The sequence below is a fragment of the Cnephaeus nilssonii genome, assembly GCF_951640355.1.
Source record: "Cnephaeus nilssonii genome assembly, chromosome: 17".
In the NCBI taxonomy this organism is placed as follows: Eukaryota; Metazoa; Chordata; class Mammalia; order Chiroptera; family Vespertilionidae; genus Cnephaeus; species Cnephaeus nilssonii.
In genome coordinates, this window is record NC_137088.1 from 40,700,929 (window position 1) to 40,725,168 (window position 24,240).

General features: G+C 45.8%; 1 protein-coding gene across 1 annotated transcript; it reads left to right on the forward strand.

Annotated features, from left to right (window-relative positions):
* Nucleotides 1-188: 188 nt before the first annotated feature.
* On the forward strand, nucleotides 189-19,586 carry PHF7 (PHD finger protein 7). The gene is made up of 11 exons (XM_079795707.1): nucleotides 189-991; nucleotides 2,117-2,219; nucleotides 3,492-3,544; nucleotides 4,175-4,266; nucleotides 12,569-12,670; nucleotides 13,035-13,159; nucleotides 13,613-13,772; nucleotides 14,331-14,437; nucleotides 14,905-15,021; nucleotides 15,429-15,553; nucleotides 19,011-19,586. Exons 2-11 carry the CDS (start codon nucleotides 2,182-2,184, stop codon nucleotides 19,073-19,075), a joined length of 984 nt encoding a protein of 327 aa, XP_079651833.1. The 5' UTR covers nucleotides 189-991; nucleotides 2,117-2,181; the 3' UTR covers nucleotides 19,076-19,586.
* Nucleotides 19,587-24,240: the final 4,654 nt, after the last annotated feature.

Below are 24,240 nucleotides of genomic sequence, written 5' to 3' on the forward strand. Positions count from 1 at the left end.
GGGGCGATGCGAGGGGGCGTGGCTAGAGGAGGGGGCGGGCGAATGGTGTGGGCGCCCGTGGCGCGGGAGCGCGCGCTGAGAAGAGGCGTGGCTAGAGGGAGGGCGGGGCGCGCGGTGGTAGCGCCTGCGGCGCGAGGGGAAGGGGAAGGGGCGAGGCGGAGGGGGCGGGCGCGCGGCCGTTAGCGGTTCCCCTCCGACAACGGTCACCATAGCGGTAGCCCCCCGGGGCCGCAGTCTCCCTGGGTCGCAGTCCGCGTGACCCGGCCCCCGTTTGCGCGCTCGCCCCTACGCCGGCGCAGTCACCGCGCGGGGCGGCCGCCCGTGAGGAAGCTACAACGAATAAAGCTCCGAGACACAGGCGCCCTCGTCGACACCTGAACGGGCGGCCCTGGCCGGGAGCGGCGGCCGGTGCGCACAGTGAGGAGCGAGCGGCAGAGGCGACCTCCGGCCCGGCCCGCACCAGCCTCCCTGCAGGCGCGGCATGACCCTGGTCTGGCACTCTCGGGATGCTTCTTGAGCCCCTTCGCCGGCGGTTACCTCTGGGGGACGGTGGTGGCCACACCGACACCTGTTTTGCAAAGTAATCATTGTTTATTCTTGTGGCGGCGGGGCCGAACACGCTTATTTATTTTTCATTTTCTCAACAAGCTTTTACCCAGCATTTGTCCAGCAAAACAACTTGGTAACCGTTTCAAAGGAGCATCGCCCGGTTAGGAAATCTCCGCCCGAGCCGCTCGTGGAAGCCCGCCTTTGCACCGTCCCTCCTTACATGCTTTGAAGACTGTTGCTTCTTCCTGAAACTACCAGTGTGCACAGAACTCCATTCAAGAAACGTCTTGGTCCAGCGATGCAAAGAACCGAAGTTTCAAGGTTTTATTTCTATTGCTAGACGATCAGGATCTCCCCCAAACTCGGAACCGCTCAGTAGTCAGCTCACGTGGACCCCCTAGTGCTCGCCCTTCTCTTCCCGCCTGTCCAAGCGCTTTGTTGAGTAAGAGGCCATCCAATGTCATTGCTTCTTTTTTAAAAAAAATATATATATATATTATTGATTTTTTACAGAGAGGGATAGAGAGTTAGAAACATCGATGAGACAGAAACATCCATCAGCTGCCTCCTGCACAGCCCCTACTGGGGATGCGCCCGCAACCAAGGTACATGCCCTTGACCAGAATCGAACCCAGGACCCTTCAGTCCGCAGGCCGGCGCTCTATCCACTGAGCCAAACCGGCCAGGGCAATGTCACTGCTTCTTGCAGGTGCAGCTCGTGGGTTAAAAGAGGAGACAGAGAAAGGAAGGGCGGTATTGCCTCTGGTTGTATTCATCCAGAGCAGTTGGAAGTCCTAAAAGATGCTCGGGGCTCCCCAGCCATGAGGACATGGTCCTGGGGTGTTTGTCCCTGGAGTGACCTGATTCACTCACTTCTCCTCTCCCCTGACTAAACAGTCCTTCCTTCATAGGAGTGGGTTTTGCTACTTTTGTCCCCCTGGCCAATGAAAGCTCAATTTCCAGTCTGCTGACACTGGGGAGGGGGAGGACTGGCAGGGTGTCGTCTCCACAGACAAAGGTTGACAGCCACCTGAGCCTGGGGCAAAGCGACAGGAGCGGTTTGTCTGTGTTACCTCTTGTCTCCCACTAGAGGGAGCCCTTGCTTTAAGCAGCTGACATACCACCAGCTCCTCCCTGGAAAGGACTAGCTTGGCTCGCCTTTTACTGGGCAGAATTAAGGCACCCATACTTGGGGGCAAAAGGAGACGTTTTTCCTGAATGCCACCTCGTGATTTTAACGGGCACAAAGAAAACAACCCGTTAGCCAGTTCAGGCTGAGTGATAGCAGTACCTCTGACTTTAGGCAGGTGCCTCTCTGTGACCTCCCTGTGCCTCAGTCTCCTCATCTTAAAAAATGGGGAAAATAATGGCACCTAGTGCATGGGAGAGTTTTGTAAGTTAACACAGGTAAAATGTCCAGAATAGTTCTTGGCACGATTTAATAGTTATTGGCTATTACTAGCACTAATACTGGGTGGGTCCCTTATATTCTGTTGCTTTGACCCTGTGGAACTTGATAACCAACTGTAGGATTAAATTGCTGACCAAACCCTGTTTATTTTCATAGCTGGAAGAGCCTCTATTATCCTCATAATAAATATAATTCAAGATAGGAGAGAGAGGCTGCAGCGAATGAAGCCTATAAAAGAGAAGGCATGTCGAAGATTCAGGTAAAGCAGGTGACGTAAGGGAATTTGGGATACATTATTCAATGGCCTGTGGTATACACTGTACTGTCCCCCCTTTGCATGGTATTGGGAGTGAGGGTTGGGTAGTGTGGAAGCACACACCATTGGTATTTTAGAAGCTGCCCGGTAACCTATCCTCCCAGGAAAGTGCTGGCTCTTGGACCCTACTCCTGGGTTCATACTGGCTCTAACACTTGCTAATGAGGTGACCTGGGACAGGTTACTTTATTTATGCCTTCATTTCCTCATCTGGAAAATATGCATAATAATAGGATGCACTTTTTAAAAGATTTTTTATGGATTTTTTAGAGAGCGAGCAAGGGAGAGAGAGAAACGTCCATGTGAGAACAAAATCCCCTACTGGGGATTGAGCCTACAACCTGAGCATGTGCCCTGATCAGGAATTGAACCCACAATCTTTTGGTACACCAGACAACACCCACCCAACTGAGCCACACTGGTCAGGGCAATAGCACTTTTAAGAACATTCTGTAGATTCATTGAGCTAACACATGAATAATCTCTAGCCAAGAATAATGTCTTAACAATAGGAAGTTATTAATCCAATTTAGTATCATTTTATTATGCTTTGTGAATGTGATACTACCTGAGATTCAGAGTAGATGGCAGAAGAAACAGTAAAAGGGCATTTGCTCCTGAATTCATTCAATCAACATAGTCAATACAGGCACCAGAAACAGAAAGATGGATACCATCTCACACAATTCAAGCAATTCAGTAGGTATGTTTTATGCTTTCAAAAAATATGAAATAGAAGCCCTGGCTAGGTGGCTCAGTTGGAGCATCATTCTGTGTACCAAAAGGTTTGGGGTTCGATTCTCGATCAGGGCACATACCTAGGATGTTGGTTCCATCCCTGTCAGGGTGTGTCCAGAAAGCAGCTGATCAATGTATCTCTCTCATATTGATGTTTCTCTCTCTCTCTCTCCCTCCCTCCCTCCCTCCCTCCCTCCCTCCCCGCCTCTCCCTCTCCCTCTCCCTTTCCCTCTTCCTCTTCCTCTCCCTCTCCCTCCCCCCCTCCGTTCCTCTCTCCAAAATCAGTAAAAACATATCCTCAGGTGAAAATTTAAATATATATATATATATATGAAATAGAAAAAGAAACTGATGTCTTAGTCTTTAGGTATTCTGGTACTTCATCAGACCCATGGATGGCATTTTGAGGGAAATGTTACAAGAGATATTGACAGAATCCTCTAAGACTACCTTGTACTTCTTCCTTCTCTTGTATAGAAAATCTGCCAAGACGAGGAGGGTGACCCAGAGGAAGCCATCTTCAGGGCCTGGTAAGAAAGACTGGAGGTTTTGTTCAGCTGATGCCTCCCAAGCTCAGCAAAGACTACCTGTGTAGGGCAGCAAACTTGGTTCTCTCACTGTCAATCCTACTTCCTTCCCAGGTTATCTAAGATGCTGAGAACTCAGGGTGCATAATTTTTAAATGTCACATCCAAAGTTCAAGAAACAAGTTAATAAGGCCACTTAAGAAACTATGAAGCCGAAACCGGTTTGGCTCAGTGGATAGAGCGTCGGCCTGCGGACTGAAAGGTCACAGGTTCGATTCCGGTCAAGGGCATGTACCTTGGTTGCGGGCACATCCCCAGTAGGGGGTGTGCAAGAGGCAGCTGATCGATGTTTCTCTCTAATCGATGTTTCTAACTCTCTATCCCTCTCTCTTCCTCTCTGTAAAAAATCAATAAAATATATTTTTAAAAAAAAAAAGAAACTATGAAGTGAGCAGTTGTAGTCAACTCCTTCAAATGTGGCCAAAATGATATAAAGACCAAGTGATACCAAGTAACACTTCATCCCAACCTCCCTCCTTATCAAAATGGCCCCCTTCCCAATACTGTCCTCCTCTGATTTTGTAGAGAGATGGTTATGCTCCCAACGTGAGTTCTTAACATTCTGTCTTCCAGTATGCCGGCTATGCCTTCAAGAACCTGGGGATCCTGAAAAATTAGGGGAATTTCTTCAGAAAGACAATCTCAGCGTGCACTATTTCTGTCTTGTGAGTATAAGGCCCCCTTTGCTTTGAATATCTTATCACTTTTGCTATACAGTCTGTTCTCTGTTTTTTTATCCAGCCTCAGATCCACAACCCTGTTTGTTTTCCTTAGTAAATTTTTTCTTTTAAAATCTATTTTTTGAATAGTAATATACGTACCTGGTATAAAATCTTAACAATATAAAAATATATACAATAAAAAGTCTCTTCCCAAAACAGTATTTCCCATCTTTCTCCCTTTCCCCATCCTACATAATCTACACTAATAAAAGAGAAGCATGTAAATTGACTGTACCTCTGCTACGCCTACCAGCCAATCAGGAGTGGGTATGCAAATTAACCCAAGAAAGATGGGTTAATTTGCATACACAGGCGCCAGGTGGAGAGCTGGTGGCTTGGAGGACTTGGCAGAGCAGGAGGCCGTGGGACAAAGACAGAGCAGGAAGGGAAAACCAAGAGCGCAGGGAGCACCAGGAATGCTGGGAATCGTAGTTTTGGTGGCAGACAGATACCCTAGACACTAAAGCAAAGTGAGCCTGGAGCAAGTTACTGTTGCAGTGGGGGATGGAGGAAAAGCAAAGGTGAGAGACATAAGTAAAATCAAAGTGTCTATGAAAAATTAAAGGGAAGATATCCTAAAACTTCCAGGAAATCTCCACCAATGAAGCAAAGAAAAAAAAAAGCCTCTATTATTCTGTGAGCAACAAACCAAACTGGGTTGGGGTCTCAGACAATTCACTCATATGATTGCAAAGACAGACAGAAATTCCCGGATTGGAGAGGGTACAGGTCGGGCTGAGAGACCCACTCCCCCCCGACCCCCCGTGCACGAATCTTTGTGCACTAGGCCCCTAGTCTATATATATAAAACCCTAATATGCTAATAGACCAAACGGTGGAACAACTGAACAACGAGTGACCACCAAGGGGTGCACGCAGAACATGGCAGGCGTCAGCCACTGTGGGATGGTGGAGCAGGTGAATGGGGGGCGCCAGATCAAGGTGGGGTGCCAGTCGCTGTCATCGGGGCAAGCCTCTGGTGGTTACTGAAAATTCTTTGCTCCCGTGCCATGGTCCCGCCTGGCACTTGCACCAGCTGCCAGCGCAGGCCCTGCTTGCATCCACTGCTGGTGCAGGAGCCACCACTTGCACCTCCTGCTGGCCCCAATCACTCAGCACCGTCAGTGGATGCGAGCAGCGGATGCCAGCCCTGATAGCCCCTCAGGGCTTTTCCCCCGCCCTGCTCCTGAGGAGTGATCAGGGCAGCAGTTGCCGCTCGCACCCACTGCTGGTCCTGGCCCCAATCGCTCAACGGGTGCAAATGGGGCCGGCACTGTCAGCACATGGGAGTGGCGGCGGCAAGAGTGGGGCTATGGGCAGATGGACTGGGGACCGTTGTGGGAGGGGCTGGGTGGGGGCGCGGAGGATGGCCCGAGACCCGCCCCTGTGCCCACAGCAGCCTCACGGCCCATAGTTCCTTTCAAGGTGCATGAATTTGTGCATTGGGCCCCTAGTGTTATAAATAATGTATGTCCCCATGTAAACACTGTCTGAATCAAAATAAATATTTCCATCATCCTAGAAAGTTCCCTCCTCCCACTTCCAGTCAGTCCCCTCAAAGATAATCACTGATCCGTAGATTACTTTTGCCTATTATGCTTCATATAAATGGAATCATACAATTTGTACTCTTTTGTGTCTGGCTTCTTTCACTCAATGTAGTGTTTTAGAGACTGATCCATGTTGCATGTGTTGGTAGCCTTTCTATTCCCCAATAGAAGTCTGTTGTATGAATATTTAATTTGTTTATCCACCTGTTGATGGACATTTGAATTGTTTCCATTTGGGGGCTATTATCAATAAAGCAACTGTGAACATTCATGCACAAGTCTTTTTGTGAACATGTGTTTTCACTTCTCTTGGGAAAATGCCTAGGAGTAGAATTACCGGTTGTATGTTAACTATGTGTTTAACTTTATGTGAAGTTGCCAAGTCACTTTCCAAAGTGGTTGTACCAATTTACACTCCCACTAGCAATTTATGAAGTTCCAGTTGTACAATATTCTTGCTAGAACTTGATATTGTCAGTCTTTTAAATTTTACCCATTTTAAGAGGTGTGTGCACTGTGGTTTTAATTTGCATTTATCTGATGACTTAAGATATTGAGCTTCTTTTCATGTGCTTATTGGCCATTTACATATTTTCTTTTATGAAGTGTCTGAACAAATATTTTGTCCATTTTAAAAATTGGATTCTTTTGTCTGATTGAGTTTTAAGAGTTCTTTTTTTTTTTTTTTTTTTTTATTGCCCTGACCGGTTCGGCTCAGTGGATAGAGTGTCAGCCTGCAAACTGAAGGGTCCCAGGTTCGATTCCGGTCAAGGGCATGTACTTTGGTTGTGAGCACATCACCAGAAGGGGGTGTGCAGGAGGCAGCTCATTGATGTTTCTCTCTCATTGATGTTTCTAACTCTTTATCCCTCTCCCTTCCTCTCTGTAAAAAATCAATAAAATATATTTAAAAAGGAAGGAAGGAAGGAAGGAAGGAAGGAAGGAAGGAAGGAAGGAAGGAAGGAAAGAAGGAAGGAAGGAAGGAAGGAAGGAAGGAAGGAAGGAAGGAAGGAAGGAAGGAAAGACAGGATGTGTGTGTCTACATTTACATATGTAAAATACATTTACATATTTAAAAATATGTTTTTTATTGATTTGAGAGAGAGAGAGGAAGGGAGAAGGGGAGCCCATATGACCTGACTGGGAATCAAACTGGAGACCTCTTGGTGCATGGGTAGATGCTCAACCACTGAGCCACACGAGCTGGGCTTTCAGAGTTCTTTATATATTCTGGCTACCAGTCTCTTTGCAGATATGTAGTATTGTGACTATTTCCTCCCTGTTGTGGTTTGCCTTTTCATTTTCTTTAGACCCCAGAGGTCTCAGTGGGTACCCCCCACAGCTGAGATATCCCTCTGGAACTTCAGCTGCTGTCTGGGGAGCCCAGCCAGCCCTTTGGCACCTCCGCACTGCCTACCAGTCTCTATGTAGTCTCCACTTTTCATCCTTGGTTATCAGGGTTCTCTCCAGCTAGTCTTCAGTTGATTATTCATTTTTCTGTATTTTAGTTGTAATTCCAGTTTGGTCCTGGAAGCATGTCAGTGTAGCTCATGCGTCCTCAAACTACGGCCCGCGGGCCACAATGCGGGTGTTTTTGCCGTTTTGTTTTTTTACTTCAAAATAAGGTATGTGCAGTGTGCATAGGAATTTGTTCATAGTTTTTTTTAAACTATAGTCCGGCCCTCCAACAGTCTGAGGGACAGTGAACTGGCCCCCTGTTTAAAAAGTTTGAGGACCCCTGGTGTAGCTTTTACTTACTCTGCCACCATTTTGGAATTTCTGAGACAAGTAAGTTTTGATGGGAAAGAGAAGAGTGGCTGAATAAGTCTGTCCTAATTGCAGTTTTAATCTCTTCCAGAAATGTAATCTTAACTCGTCTGGGGTTTTCTATTTTCATTTTATTAATAATGCTGTTTGAAGAACATAAGTTTTTAATTTTGATGAAGTCCAGTTTATCAATTTATTTTTATCATTAATGCTTTTTTGTGTGTCCCAAGAAATATTTGCCTACCCATTGAATTATCTCGGTGTCTTTTTCAAAATCAATTGACCTGTACATCTCAGTGATCTATTTATGTTATTGATTTGTATGTCGATCCTTATACCAGTGCCACCAGTGCAACACTGTCTTGATTATTGTGACTTTAGAGTGTCTTGAAATTAAGTATTGTAAGTTTGCAGTATTTTCCAAGATTGTTTTGGTTATCAGTTCCTTTACCATATAAATTTTATAGTTAGCTTTAAATTTTTCTCTTAAAAAAAGCCTTTTGGAATTGTGATGGGGAATTGCATTGTAGAATGGACAGACAATATTGAATCTTCCAATCCATGAACATGATATAGTGTACCATTTATTTGGGTCTTTTAAAATATATTTTAGCAATTTTCTAATATATTTTTATTGATTTCAGAGAGGAAAGGAGAGGGAGAGATAGAAACATCAATGATGAGAGAGAATCATTGATCAGCTGCCTCCTGCATGCCCCCAAATGGGGATCAAGCCCACAACCCAGGCATGTGTCCTTGACCGGAATCAAACCCGGGACCCTTCTAGGCTGACTATCCACTGAGCCAAACCAGCCAGGGATAGAGATGGAGAGAGAGAGAGAGAGAGAGAGAGAGAGAGAGAGAGAGAGAGAGAGATCAATGATGAGAGAGAATTATTGATCAGCTGCCTCCTGCACATCCCACACCAGGGATCAAGCCCACAAACTGAACATGTGCCCTGACTAGGAATCGAACCATGACCTTCTGGTTCATAGATCGAAGCTCAACCACTGAGCCACGCCAGCCAGGTAGCAATTATTTTTAATGAAGAAGACTTGCACATCTTTTGTTAAATGTATTTCTAAATATTTTGTGATTTTATGCTATTTTAAAATTTCATTTTCATGTTTGTTGCTGGTATATAGAGATGCAATTTATTTTTGTACATTGATTTTATATCCTGCAATCTTGTTAAATTCACTTATTAGTTCAGTAGCTATTTTTGTTGTTGTTTTTATAAATGCCTTAGGATTTCCTATGTATATAATTATGTTATATGTGAATAAAGACAGTTTTATTTCTTCCTTTTCAATCTTTATGTCTTTTATTTATTCTTCTTGACTTTTTGTACTAGCTGGGACCTTCAATCTAGTGTTGAATAGAAGTTATGTGAGTAAATATCCTTGTCTTGTTTCCAACATCAGAGGACAGTATCTAATTTTTCACCTTTAAAATTTGATGTTAGCTATAGGTTTTTCATGGGTTCTTTTCATTAGATTGAATAGGTTCCCTTTTATATCTAGTTTGCTGGAGGGTATCATGAATGTGTTTTGAATTTTGTCAAATACTTTTTTATGCATCTATTGAGATGCTCATGATTTTTTCCCTTAATTTGTTGATGTGATTTGTTCTATCCATTGAATTATTTTATGTTAAACTAACTTTGCGTTTCTGATATAAATCCTGCTTGGTCATGATGTTTTATCCTTTTTTATATGGTGCTGGATTTAATTTGTTAATAATTTTGTTTCATTTTTACATCTACGCTCATGAGAAAAATTGGTCTGTGATTTTCTTTCTGGTTTTGGTGTCAGGTCTTGATTAATTTCAGTGCATTTACAAGCATATACATTTTCAACATAAAAATACACACACTATACACAGTGTTTTGCATTTGTATTTTGCTTTTTTATGGTCATTCCATATTTAACATATTGATCTAGTTTTTTCTTTTTATTTTTTAAAAAATATATTTTATTGATTTTTTTTAAAAAAATATATTTTATTGATTTTCCACAGAGAGGAAGGGAGAGGGATAGAGAGCTATAAACATCGATGAGAGAGAAACATCAACCAGCTGCCTCCTGCACACCCCCCACCGGGGATGTGCCCGCAACCAATGTACACGCCCTTGACGGGAATCAAATCTGGGACCTTTCAGTCCGCAGACCGATGCTCTATCCACTGAGCCAAACTGGTTTCGGCTTTTATTGATTTTTTACAGAGAGGAAGGGAGAGGGAAAGAGAGTTAGAAACATCGATGAGAGGGAAACATCGATCAGCTGCCTCTTGCACACCTCCACCTGGGGATGTGCCCGCAACCAAGGTACATGCCCTTGACTGGAATTGAACCTGGGACCCTTCAGTCCGCAGGCCGACGCTCTATTCACTGAACCAAACCCGGCAGGGCTAGTTTTTTCTTTTTAATAGCTAATTGGTATTCCATGGTATGGTTATGCCAAAAAGTATTAAAACAAATCTCTATTAAAGGACATTTAGATTGTTTCTAATCTTTTTTAAAAAATATTTTTATTGATTTCAGAGAGGAAGGGAGAGAAACGTTAATGATGAGAGAGAATCATTGATTGGCTGCCTCCTGCACATCCCCTACTGAGGATCAAATCTGCAACCCAGGCATGTGCCCTTAACTGGAATCGAACCCGGGACCCTTCACTCCATAGGCCGACGTTCTATCCACTGAGCCAGACTGGCTAGGGCTGTTTCTAATCTTTCACTGTTGATTTTCCTGTTTATTGAAATAATGCATGCTCATTGTAGAAAACAGTAATACTTAAAAGTATATATAAAACTGATATCACTCATATAGTCCAAAAGCTCTGAGATAATTAGTGTTAAAATAGATATGTTTTAAGCCTAATTAAGAATATACGGCTATGCCGAAACCGGTTTGGCTCAGTGGATAGAGCGTCGGTCTGTGGACTGAAAGGTCCCAGGTTCGATTCCGGTCAAGGGCATGTACATTGGTTGCGGGCACATCCCCGGTGGGGGGTGTGCAGGAGGCAGCTGGTCAATGTTTCTCTCTCATCGATGTTTATAGCTCTCTATCCCTCTCCCTTCCTCTCTGTAAAAAAATCAATAATATATATATATATATATATATATTTTTTTTTTTTTAATTTCTTTATTGATTAAGGTGTCACATATTTGTCCTCATCCCCCCATTCCCATCCCACACCCCTCCCCTTGGATGCCCCAACCCTCTGTTGAACTTAAGCATTGGTTAGGCTCATATGCATGCACACAAGACCTTTGGTTGATCTCTCCGCCCTCCCCCCACCCTCCCCTATCCTCCCTCTGAGGCCCGATAGTCCGATCGATGCCTCCTTGTTTCTGGTTCTGTTCTTGTTCATCAGTCTATGTTGTTCATCATTTCCCCTAGATGAGCGAAATCATGTGTCACTATAGATATACTTATAAGAATTGAATGTGCGACGAGCAATAATAGTTATGCTGACAGGCAAATGAATCAGTCTGTAGTGAGTTTCTTTCTGGACCAACAGTTCTTTTGAAACCCAATATCAATGTCCACCGGTTCCCTATGAGTACATGTCGGCACTGACCCCTCAGCTCTGGATGGTGGACAAATGGTGGTAATGCAGGTCCGACTCCCTCTGGTTTGGTCTCGGCTGGACCCAGGGGCACTGCTTCACCCGGATCCAGGGGTCCACGGCTTCACCTGGACCCGGGGCCCAGGGCTCGCCCGGCTCCAGGGGCCCGCGGCCTCGCCCGGACCCGGGGCCCAGGGCTCGCCCGGCTCCAGGGGCCCGCGGCCTCGCCCGGACCCGGGGCCCAGGGCTCGCCCGGCTCCAGGGGCCCGCGGCCTCGCCCGGACCCGGGGCCCAGGGCTCGCCCGGCTCCAGGGGCCCGCGGCCTCGCCCGGACCCGGGGCCCAGGGCTCGCCCGGCTCCAGGGGCGCACGGCCTCGCCCAGACCCAGGATTCAGCCTCACCCAAATATATATATTTTTAAAAAGAATATATGGCTATAATCCAAGTGTCAAGTTATCTAACCTTATAGGGTCACCTTTTCTATCATGTTAAAATAACCTGAATCCTCATTCACATAAGATGTAATTACTGCAGGAAGTCCAGCACTCTCTCCAGTATTTTTGGAAGATTATTGGAGTGGGGGTGGGGTGTTAACATTCTTCCAATATATGTACATATGCATTGTTTATGAGTACATAACAATTTAGCTTTTTTTCCCCTTGATTTCCCATTCTAGACTTTGCTTTGGGGGCCTTTCAGAAACAAAGGGCCCTTTAAAACGTGTTTTAAAAGAAAAGTTTCAATTCCTCCCCTTTCCCAATAAGGTAGAGTGACTACAATTAGAACATTTTAAAGCCCCGTTTCCCTTCCTATACAAAGCATACTCTGAGAAGAGTATTTATTCTATACCGAGGGGTCAGTACAGCAGAAGGGGTAAGAGTGTGGGTTCTGGAGGCCTGGATGTGAATGCCAGCTCTTCTGCCTCCTTGCTTTGTGACCCCAGCCTTGCTTGCTTACCGTGCTGCACTTCAGTGGCCTCCTCTGTAAGATGCGGATCAAATAGAATCTGTATCACAGGGTTGTGGTAAACATAAAATGGCCAACCACAGGGAATGTTTCCCCAAAGTGCCAGCACACAAAAGCAGTCCTTAATAATGCGAGGCAGCACAGCAAAGATGGGAAAGAGCTCAGGCTCTGCAGTTCTGTGTCTTGAGGATTAAATGAGTTCATATTTGAAAAGCACTTAGAGCATCCAACTTAATAGTTAATACTGCGTAAGCCTTTATTAAGTAAATTACTCTGTAAATGCTTATATATCCCACCAAGCTCTATTTCTACTCTGTCCTCCTCTACCCCACTGCACTTTTTCACTGATCACCAATGTTGACAGCCTGGTTCTGCTGGCCTCCCACTCCCCAGATTCTCTCTAGCAAGCTGCTTCAGCGGGGCCAGTCTAACAGAGGTTTCCATGGATTCCTGCCTGAAGACATCAAAAAGGAGGCAGCCCGGGCTTCTAGGAAGGTTAGAATCCCCTGGAATGAGGGCCTTGGGCGAGGCCTCTTTTCATACCTCCCTGGTCATCCCTGCCTTAGTTCTTTTCCCCTAGCTGCTAATTTAGAAGTCAGAGGACTCCTGGATTTCCCAACTGATCCTTCTCTTAAGTTCCATGCTTCTCTGGGGCATAGTATCCTAAGTGAGGAGAGGGAGCAACATCCTGGGAAAACAAAGTAACTCAGTGCTGCTTGAAGCTCCAGAGCTTACAGGTCCACTGAGGAAAGGGAATGCTCGTTGCTTCACAGAATTTCCATTCCAAAGAATAATGTGCCACAGAATGTCTGTTTGTCTTTCTTGGGACCCTGAGCACTGCCTGGGCTCTCATTTGCAGATCTGCTTTGTGTGCAAGAAAAAGGGAGCTGCCATCAACTGCCAGAAGGATCATTGCGTCAGAAACTTCCATCTTCCTTGTGGCCAAGAAAGGGGTTGCCTTTCACAATTTTTTGGAGAGTACAAGTGAGTGATGAAGGGGAAAAGTCGTGTTGCCCTTTTGCAACTTGCTTTTAATTAGCCACTAATCAAATCAGAGTCTAGTTCTCACGGGCCTGTTTTGATTCACCAGGGAATCTGTCCCTCCATTCAATAATGAGAAACAGTGTCTTGACTTGGCAATTTCACAGGGGTTACTTCTTCCTTCCGTCCCCTTCTTAAATTACAAACAGCTGAGGTTCTTAGACAGCTGCTCAGAAGGAAGTAGGGCTTTCAGGAATGAGGGGCTGTAGAGATAGTCCGGGAGTTTTGCTCAGTGGGAGAGCAGCTGTGAGAAGGCTGTTCTTCACCCTCCTCCTCCTCCTCTCCTCCCCCTCCCCTCTGAGCACCAGCCTGGGAAGTTGATTGCCCTCCCAAAGTCCGGCAGCTGGAAAACTCCATCAAGATAAATCAAAACCAAGTTTATTTACTCTGCCACAGATCATTTTGTGAAAAACATCGCCCAACACAGAACATCCAACGGGGGAATGTGGGAGAGGAAAGCTGTGTCTTGTGTTGTGAAGACTTATCCCAAGCAAGTGTTGAAAACATCCAGAGTCCATGCTGTAGTCAAACTCTCTACCACCGCAAGTGCATACAGGTGGGGCTTTCCCTGCCCAGGGGACCTTCCACAGTTGTCCTAGTTCAGAGCCCCTGGGAATGCTCAGGCAATCTCAACAGGAGGCCTGTATGCAGGGCTGGTTCCAGGAAGTCAGAGGAAAGTCAGCCCAGTCTCTGGTCACCCTTGACCTGTAGGACCTCCTTCATGATAAGATTTAAACTGAGCAGAAAATCCTCAGGATGGCTAGAGCAAATGAGCTCATCCTAGAATGAGTCAAGTAGCCTCCAAATCAGTCTTGCTTCCTCGCATGGAAGAAAAGAGAAACAGGTCCCCCAGCCCTTCTGGGTTAGCACTGTTAAGCCTTATAGCCAGAGATGACAGCTGAGGCACTCCTGGGAACTTTCTTAAGCTTTTGGTCCCTGGTCTGGCACCGGAATATGCAGCCCTCACCTTAACACACCCAAACTCCTTTTCCTGTAAGCCCCAGTCAAGCTTTCTTAGCAACATCCTCTTTGTGAGATGAGGGTGGAGGTGGAAATAAGGTGATCAAAGATAGAGTCTTTACAAACACAAAGTTTTATCATGTTTCTCTTACAGAAATATGCCCACACATCAGCAAAGCATTTCTTCAAATGTCCACAATGCAACAATAGAGAAGAGTTTCCTCAAGAAATGCTAAGAATGGGAATTCACATTCCAGACAGGTAGTGGAAACTCTAAAGCAGGAATTGAGCCAGGGAATGGGTTGCCTAGATTTCTAGAGAGGAGGTGAGCGTGAGGATAGTTAGAGAATGAAGAAGCAGCCAAGGCATTGTTATATGGTGAAGAGGAAATGGGTAGAGGGAGAGCTTTTCAAGTATCAAAAGAAAAGAGGGAGGATTGAGGGTTGGGGATAGGCATGTTTCTGAAAAGGGTGCTTTGGGGATCAGAATTCCCGGGGTGAGGGGTAGGTTCTCCAATTCCAGTGTGAAACTAAGGAACCCCATGTTCCATTCATTTGGCTTCAACCCTCTCCCACTGTCAGGCCACCTTCCCAACCTTGCTGAAATTATTCAGGCAGCCTGTTGAACTCCTTTGCTGTGCTAGTTTGACTTCTTCCTAGTTCTTCCCAGGAGGACAGTGGTTTCACCAACCAATGATGTGTCCCTTACTGTTTCTTCTCCCACTGCAGAGATGCTGCCTGGGAACTCGAACCAGGGGCTTTCTCAGAATTGTATCAGCGCTATCAGCATTGTGATGCCCCCATCTGTCTGTATGAACAAGGCAGAGACAACTTTGAGGACGAAGGGTAGGGAAAGGCTTCTGGCTAGAAAGATCTCTCATCAGTGCCATCTTAGAGTTAGACCTTGGCAGTTATTAAGAGCAAAGAATTCACTTTTGCTGCAGACCTCAGGGCAAACACATCGCAGCCCGGGACTCATTCATGCGCAGGTGAACAGGTCCCTCTGCAGGTCTGCTTCTCCTTGAGCCCAGTGGAGAGATACTCGGGGCCAATTCCTTTCCAAATCCGCCTTTCGAGTGTCTGTGCCTAACTGCAAGGTCCTGAGATCAGCACACAGCCACACATTCATCATGGGTGAAATGTACAGCAAAGATGCCTGGGAAGCCCTCAGCAAAGGCCTACCCTGTAGTGACATCCCAAAGCGGTAGTTAGTGTTATATTTGTGCCCACAACCCTTCCTTGTCTTCCTGTAGGAGGTGGAGCCTCGTTCTGTGTGCTACATGCGGATCCCGTGGAACCCATAGGGACTGCTCCTCTCTTAGATCCAACAGTAAGAAATGGGAGTGTGAGGAGTGTGCACCTTCGCCTAAAGTCACAGGTGGGACTGAGCGATGGTCTGGTCTAAGAACTGGGGTGGGGTGGGGTGGGGTGGGGGGATTGTGGTGCCTAAGAAAGGAGGAGGGCATGCCACCAGATGGGGACTCTGTGGTGCCTTTAGTTTGGGAAGGAAAGTGGCTATGGAAGGGCTTAAGGACCTGCACCTGGGAGAGAGAGGGCTGAGTTTTCCTCTCCCACCTTTCTTTCACCACAGACTACATATCTGAAAACTCAGGTGACATCCCCTGCCGCAGCACCTTCTACTCTGGGGGGGCATGACTGCAGAGACACCAGCCTGGAAGAGAATTCGGGCCCTTCTTGGACTGATTGGCCAGAACCTTCTTTATTAGAGAAACCAGAATCCTCTGGTGGCAGGAGGGGCCACTCCTGGCGGTCCAAGGGTGTCAAAATCACTAAAAGCTGCAACAAATACAAGTAACAGCTTCTAAGTAGTTGCTGCCAAGCACATTTGGCTACAAAGCTGTGCTCCTCCACCAAGTTTGGGGAGGGAGCCCTTTGGGACTGTGAGACAATGAACAAGGAAAGAGAAGTCCCAGAGAGTGAGAACAGAGCAGTCCAGATGCCAACCGCAGAACATGTGTATGGCTATGATAGCTAGCACCTCTGCTCTTTCTGTCTCTTTCCCAGAGGGTCCTTTCTTCTCTTCCACCAAGATTCTTCCACCCTAATCTGGTGCTCATATGCCTCCTCTTACTTCACCCAGGTTTGTTATGCAAATAAAGGCTTTCTCTCCATTGATGTCTCCTTATAAATTCACTCTGGATTTTATCTAGCACAGTAAGGAATCTGGAGGGTAGAATGAGGGAATAGGAAAACTATAAAATTCAAAGACTTAAATGTAGAACTTTCCATTTAGAACATAGACTCTGCTTTGGAGGGAAGCATTTTACAGGGAAATCGACTTTATAGAGACAGATTTCATCATTGTGCAAATAAACACACAGGTTCTTATTAGGGAGGTGAGCCAGCAAAGGAGTCCACACTGGACTGAGAATAGGCCACTGCTACAAGGCGTGGGGCCCTGGACTCCGTGCTCACGTGGGGCAGAAGGGACTCCACTAACCTCCACAGCATGAGTGAAGACACACCTCCACACACACCCTCTCAGCCTGGTGGCTCTGGCATTTCCAGCAGGTAGGGAGCCAGGCCAAGATAGTTACATTAAGCAAGGCAGCTAGGATGAGAACCTGGCTGAAGGTCTTGGGAGAGATTGAATAGAACCTATCTCACGTTTGTTTGTTTATGATGATTTTGTGTGATTTGGATTATTAGTAGGGCAAACTCAGGACCAGCACCAGATAGTGAGTTCTAGGGGGCTCGCTGGGTCATTGTCACTAACGGCAGAGGAAGGGGTTTTTGGTTCAATATTGCTGTTCCTGGAGACTTATATTGAGTTGTGCATGGTGCTCGCCTTCAGATTTGACCAGTTTCACTTGGAATCACATACAGTGGCGGGGGATTGTAATTTGCGTCTTTTTGTTATTTAAGTATATAAACAAAGTAATATAGACTTTTAAAAATCTTAAAGTAGTACAAAAAGGATTATAATGAAAAATAGTCTATTGACTCACCCTTCCTACTCTTAGTCCTCCCTAAAGGCAACAACTTTCCACTTCCTTTAGCCACTTCTTTACTTAGTAATCTTAGACATTATTGACTTCCTATTATGTTACATAAATTTCTAGCACCTTTAAACCTTTCCCTTTTCATTCTATTTTATAATTGCATCACTATTTTTAAGCCAGGCAATATACCATGATTATTTTTCCTCTCCTGTACATTTTTTTAATGAAGTAAATACCTGCCTTTTAAAAAATATCTTTTTATTGATTTCAGAGAGGAAGGGGGAGAGAGAGAGAGAGAGAGAGAGAGAGAGAGAGAGAGAGAGAGAGAGAGAGAGAGAAACATCAATGAGAGTGATGAGAGAGATTGAGCCCACTGGGGATTGAGCCCACAACCCAGGCATGTGCCCTTGACCAGAATCAAACCTGGGACCCTTCAGTCCACAGGCTGACGCGCTATCCACCAGCTAGGGCTCCTGCCTATTTTTTATTTGCTATATACCCATGGGTAATTCTTCCCAAATGTTCCACATGATCAGTTGCTTCAAACTACAATTTGCCTTATAGGCCAAGCATCAGATCACTTCAGTTGCACTTCTTTTCTGGATGATCTGCCTCTGAGAACCTATTCCTTCTGAGCTGCTGCTTCCTGGGCCTGCCACACAATATCATCCTAGGCCAGTGATGGGCAACCTTTTGAGCTTGGTGTGTCAAACTTTGCCAAAAAACTGAGCATAACTCGGGTAGTGTGTCACTTTGAGGAAAAAACATTATTTCGCAAATGTTTCATCCTCAGGAGCAGCAAATGTTTCATCCTCGGCATGCGGCCGCCTCAGCGGCCGCGTGTCATCAGAAATGGCTACGTGTGTCAGTGCTGACACGCGTGTCATAGGTTCGCCATCACTGTCCTAGGCCTCCCCATGACTATGCCCTCTTTCTCCATTTTCTCTCCTGTGAGTTTGAGGACTCCGTGCTATGCTTCCTATCCTAGTTGTCCAAGGACTCTGTGTCAAAGCTCTGCAAGTGATAAAGTTTTTTTTAGTTGTGGACTTTTATTTCACTAACAGTATTTTGCTTGTCCTGAAGAATCAGCTCTTGCAGTGATCATTCACAACTGAAAATACACTTTTCAAGATTAAAACTTTAGTTTCTTAATCTAGTGTTTCTCCAGGCATATTCTCAGACATCTGGGGTAGTATCTTTTCCTTTAAAAAGAGTTAATTTGTATACTAAAGTGTGAGAATCATAATCTTTTTTTTTAAAATTTCTTTATTGATTAAGGTGCCACATATTTGTCCTCATCCCCCCAGAGAATCATAATCTTAAATGAAAGTAATGATCCTCTTAACAGTGCCCTCTGGACTCCAGCTGCAGTGGGTGGGAGGTGGAGCTTGTGGCAGGGGTAGTAGGGATAAGTGGTGCTTTTTGTCACCCATTCAGCTACCCAATCTCCATGTGCAATTGGTACACATACACACATATGCACCTCACACCTATCAACTATTTCTTACACCTTTATTCTCCATTGATGTGAATAGCCAACCTCATTGTTATAGGCTAGAAAGTCCAACTTTGAAATGTTCTATTCTTCATCTGGGCCTCATTATAATCAGTCATTCTCTACTAAATAATTGGGCTTTTTTTCTTAAATAAACTTTTAATTTGGGATAGTTTTAGATTTAAAGAAAATTTGTGAAAGTAGTAGAGGGGATCCCCATTTATCCCAAACTCAGTTTCCCCTATTAGTAACACCTTATTTTAGTGTAATACATTTGTCACAATTAATGAACCAATGTCCATACGTTGTTATTAACTAAAGCCCATACTTCAGTCAGATTTCCTTAGTTATTACCTAATGTCTTTTTTCTGTTCTAGGGTCCCATCCTGGATACCACATAGAGTTGAGTCATCATGTCTCCTTAGGTTCCTCTTGGCTGTAACAGTTTGTCAGATTTTCCTTGGTTTTGATGACCTCGACAGTTTTGAGGATTACTGGTCAGGTATTTTATAGAGTGCCTATCAATCTTGATTTCTCTGATGTTTTTCTTATGATTAGACAAGGTTTATGGGATTGGGGAGGAAGACATAAGTGCCTTTGTCATCCCATCATATTGAAGTTGCATACTATATCAACATGACTTCTCAATGTTGATGTTGATCTTGATCATCTGGCCAAAGTAGTGTTTGTCAGATTTCTCCACTGTAAAGTTACTCCTTGTCCCCCTTTCCATACTATTCCTTTTGGAAGGAAGTTAACGCTATGTAGCCTACAATGAATGAATGGGGATTTACTCCCCCTCCTTCCTTGAGGAAAGAGTATCTACATAAATTATTTGGAATTCTTTTGCACAGGCGATTTTCCTATTCTCTCCCAGTTATTTATTTTGTTAATCATTTGTATCAGTATGGACTCATGGAAATGTATAGTATACTTTGGGTTATAATTCAATACTACTTTATTTATTTTGTTGCTCAAATTGTTCTAGCTTTGGCCATTGGGAGCTCCTATATCCTTTTTATATATCTTTATTAGTGTGTGTTCGGTCTGTTTTTTAATACTTCTTTACTTTTTTGGCACTTCAAGATGCCCAGGCTCATCTTGTATATTTTAAATACCTATTTTCACAAATGATATGCCTATTAGAATTAATTACTGTTTTATTTTATAGCTTAGGACCTAGAACAGATAGTTCACTTGTGAAGGATTGAAATGGATATTAATAAAATTTTTCCAAAGTATCTGCTCTCCTCACTCTAATGCTTACCTTTGTAAGAACCATAAACCAGGGCCAGAAACCTCAGAATCTCTTTCTGTTTCCTTTTATGCTCAACCACCCTCTTTCTTGTCAATTTGACTATTTTTAAATGCTTGCCTTCCTCTTCATCCCATCGCCAGTGCTCAGTTCAGACCCCTGGGCCTCACAAGACTGCAGCAAAAGCCTTTTCTCTGCATGGTTTCTTAGGTCCACTCACTTTGCTGACACAGCCACCCCTTTCCCTTCTGCAAATTATCATTAAGACATCTGTTAGCTCTTTACTTCGGATGGCCCCCGCTGAGATTGGCATCCAAGGCCTTCCACGAGTATGGTCCCATACAGCTGCCTCTCCCAGGACCTCTCACCCCTGGCACTCTGCCCTGGTTACCCTGACATACTGGGCCCTCATCTGGGATTCACAGTCCGAAGGGCCATAACCTCTATCCTCAGCCTGTTGGACCCAGCACAAGGTCCACTTCTTCATCTCTAGGTGCTCTCACTGGACTCCACTTATACCCCTATTGTAGCCCTGTCATTCTCCATTTGGTCTACAGGTGTAGATCTGTCTCTCCCACTAAATTGGAAGCCCTTTATGGGCAGGGGCCTGTCTGTCTTATTAACCTTTATTCCCCTCGTGGTGTCTGGCTCGGGATTCCACAGTCAGAGGCAGTTTAATATCCACTGGATTGATGGATGTGCTCGTACCCTGTATATTCATATGCCTTGTTTTGCTCTCAAACACCAGAGGGCACTGTTAGCATGTTGTGGAGGAAGACTGTAACCCTTTAGACCTAGAAGGTTGAGAGTGGCTAGTGAAAAGCTTGCTTCTATTTTTGGATGCACAGGATTTACTGCTCTTCACTTGTTTGAATCACATCCCTCTGAGTTTATTCATGAATTGTGCTCCTGTTGTATTTAGAGATTAGTATGAGAGTTACTAATGTTACTTCCATCACAGGTCATATCCTCAGGCAGGATTGCCTTCATGGTCTCTCCAGACCCACAGTAGCCCTTCTAACCCAGCTGCCCTCCTTTCATCCCCTAGATGGGGACTGCCAGTCCCAAGGGGTATGGGGTGATATGGATCTGTTTCTCTTCTGCCCGGCCCTCCCACCACACATGCACTGGCACTGCAGCCTGTGGGTAGTGGTTTAAAAGCTCTAATGACTTTTGGGCAGGGTGGGAGATTGTTGAGAAAAAGAGCACCTACATTGGCCCTGACCCCAGGGCCACTGCATCAGCTCCCTATGTATTCCCAGGCTGGCTGAAGGTGAGTTGTAGCATCATGGGGGCCCCCAGTTCTGAGAAGGCTCCATCATGACTAAGCCAAGGTGCCCCATTCCAGAGAAGTTGGCTATTTGCAAAGGTCTTATACCTTGTACATTTTGCTTCCAAAAGCAACATGGAAATTGGAGGCCATAAAACAAAGAGTTGATGTTTTTCAGAAAACAAAACAAAACAAAAAAATTGTCTTCCCTTCTCCCTAGCAAACCCCTTCAGCCCTGGGGTCCCTGAACAATGGGACAGCGTGAGGCCCAGATGGAAGGAATGAGGCTCAGGAACCCCTCCCCCCCTTATCTGTGATGTAAACTTGTTCCTTGAGGAATCCTGCCCTACATGTATTCCTGATAAACAGGAAGGCATCGCGCCATCACTGTCCATCCCTGTCAGAGCATGAGACCTGTCTGGGCCATCAAAGCTATCCCCCGCCCCCAGGAGTATTCTAGAGGGGACTCCAGCCTCACCACAAACAATTCCCCATTGTGTTCCCCCCCTTGGAAATCTGAGATTTGTAAACAGTCCCTTGCATTTAGGTAGGTCCTTGCCCTGGCTTTGTGCTGGTGTGTTATTTTTTCTTCCTTGAACAATGACCTTTCCAGTAGGGCCAGCGGTTCACACCATTGTCTGAGACCCTTGGACTACAGGAAACAGCACCAGATTCTTATCAGCTGGGGGGGGGGGGGGGCTTGCAGGCAGAGTGAACAGATGAGGTCATGCCCAAAGCAAGCTGCTGGTCTGCCATATCATTCTACTATACCTTTTTCTGTGAGAGCAGAACCCCCCTCTTGTCCTCCTAACAGGCCAGTCTGGGCTTTGAGTGTCCTTAGTATGGTCCCCTCCATTTGATGGCAGAGACCTGGACTCTGCTTCACTTAGGAATCCTCACCAGCTCCCAGCTGTCCCCTTGCTCTGGTCTTCTCTCTCTGCCCGATGGGATGCCCTTCACAGTGAAACATACCCCACTGTGTAGGTTAGAGTGCACTCTAGTCATCTCTCCCACCCCGCCCCTTTTCCCCGGGGAAAGAAGTCAAGATTGATTGATCACCTGAGTGCCCTCATCAGCAGAGTCCCTGAGTATAAGCTACTGACTGACTGCTGATGGCCTGGTGTGAGGATGAGGGCAGGCATCCCTAGAGGCCTCCTCCCTGGAGACTGCAATGTTTCCCATCCTAGTGGAAAATGATTTTTTTAGAGGCTGCATTGACGAACAATTTCCTTAATGAAAATTCAGTGTGGAAAAGTGAAAGGCTTCATTAGGACATAGTCTCTAAGGGAGAGGGGCCCAGCACGGGTACCCATGGCAAAGGCGACAGGGGCTGGGAAAAGGGAAGTGGGCACAGGGCCACAGCAGCCATTGCCTCATCTCCTGTGCACCAGGGTGTGGGTGAGTCTGGAATAGGAGCCAGGGGGGCCCAACAATCCCTGAGCTCCTTATCAGGTATTCTATCCAAACCTAGCCCCACCCATTCATTCTCCCTTTACACCAGGGCCAAGCCTGTAGTCTCAGAAAACCCTTGGGATTTGATCTTGGTATGTGTTGAACTTTCTCCTTGCAGGAGCCCCTGCAGACTGGGACTTGGGTGAGGCTGGGGTGGATCCTTAACTCAGATGGAAACTGGAATGTTTCTGAGCAATTGTTTCCTAGTTCTAAGGAGGAGATGTGGCTGGCTAAAGAAGCCTCAATTTGCTGGGCTAGCAGAAGCATGCAAGCAAGTTTTGGGGGGGGGCCATCCATCTCTTGTGACATCTGGGGCCTCTACGATCTGGAGAGGACAGCCTGGCAGGAGGCAGGCCAGGCTCCTGATTGGGAGGTTCTAGGGATGTCTGGGACCTGGGCTGGGCTTAGCTGAGTGAAAGGGAAGCACAGAAGCCGTTTGAGAAATAGAAAAGGGCTGTTTTCCTCATTCTGCCTCCTCCATGCCCGCTACCCTTCCTTAGAAACTAGTATGTGAACTGCAGGTCAGTCACAGGCTTAAAGTGGATCCCAGCCCTCCACAGAGGGTCACGCCAGACACGGGAGAAGCAGGGAGTGAGGGGGGAGGCAGGTTGGGTGTGGAGGGCAGAGTCCAGGCAGCCTGGCCCTGAGGTGGCAGGTTCTGTTCTGGTGCGGCCATAAGAAGCCAAGATGTGGCTATTTCACCTGGGAAGTCAGGGCCTCCATAGTTTACAGGCTTAGAAGGCAGAGATTCATAAATTAATCTCACATATTAAGAGAAAAAATCAAATCAGAAGTTTCCTAAAATATACTCTTCAAAACACCAGAAACATGAGATGCTAACTGCTCCATGGGAAAAAAGGGTAGAGGACCAAATGTTTTGGAGAATTGTGTAGTACACAGTAGGCATGAAAGTTAATGAGATCATCGTGGGCTTCTCCGGGGTTTCAAAACAGGGCAAGTAAGCAGGCAGTGCACAGCTCTGTGGGGCTAAGGAGGCAGAAACCCCCGGTTTTATTTGACCATTTTTGTTCCACAGGACATCATTTTGAAAAACACTTGACTAATGCTCCTTTCCAGCTCTAAATGTGTTTGGGAAATCATAAAACAGAGACCCACAGACCAGGGGAAGTATGAGACTTAGAGGAAAAAGCTGGCAGAGGAAGATAGAATGAAATCCCTCAGGCAGGAAACAGGACTTAAGATGGGAGGAGGGAGGAGGATGAGGGCCAAAGAGAAGTCCAGACCCAAGGGGTCTTCAGGGCATGGGTGGCAGTGTCGGTGGGAGCAGAGGTGCTGCGTGCCCCAGGACAGCAGTGTGTGAGGGGATTAGGGAGCTTTGGAGATCACATTCACACACCCCTTCCATCCAAGTGGGTACACTGATGATGCTCATGAGTTGATGGTGATGATGGCTTTGGTTGGGGCAAGAGAGTTTCAGGTTCTGTCAGGCCTGGGTATTTGTGCAGAGACTAGATGATAAAACTAGGAGCCCCAGACTGAAGGATGGGACTGATGACTGACGTGTTCTATTAACCCCCCTCTATTCCATGGATTGATGGGCCCATCCGAGCAAGAAGCTAGTCTCCCTGGTGAGGCGGGGCAATGTCCGTCACCTGTTCTCACCTCCCTC

What these genes read in the sequence shown, in the direction of transcription:
- PHF7 (XM_079795707.1), top strand. Translation starts at nt 2,182, where the DNA reads ATGAAGCCTATAAAAGAGAAGGCATGTCGAAGATTCAG. An exon ending in ACCACCGCAAGTGCATACAG is followed by an intron (nt 13,773 to 14,330) that starts GTGGGGCTTTCC and finishes TTTCTCTTACAG; the next exon opens with AAATATGCCCACACATCAGC. An exon ending in GGAATTCACATTCCAGACAG is followed by an intron (nt 14,438 to 14,904) that starts GTAGTGGAAACT and finishes CTCCCACTGCAG; the next exon opens with AGATGCTGCCTGGGAACTCG.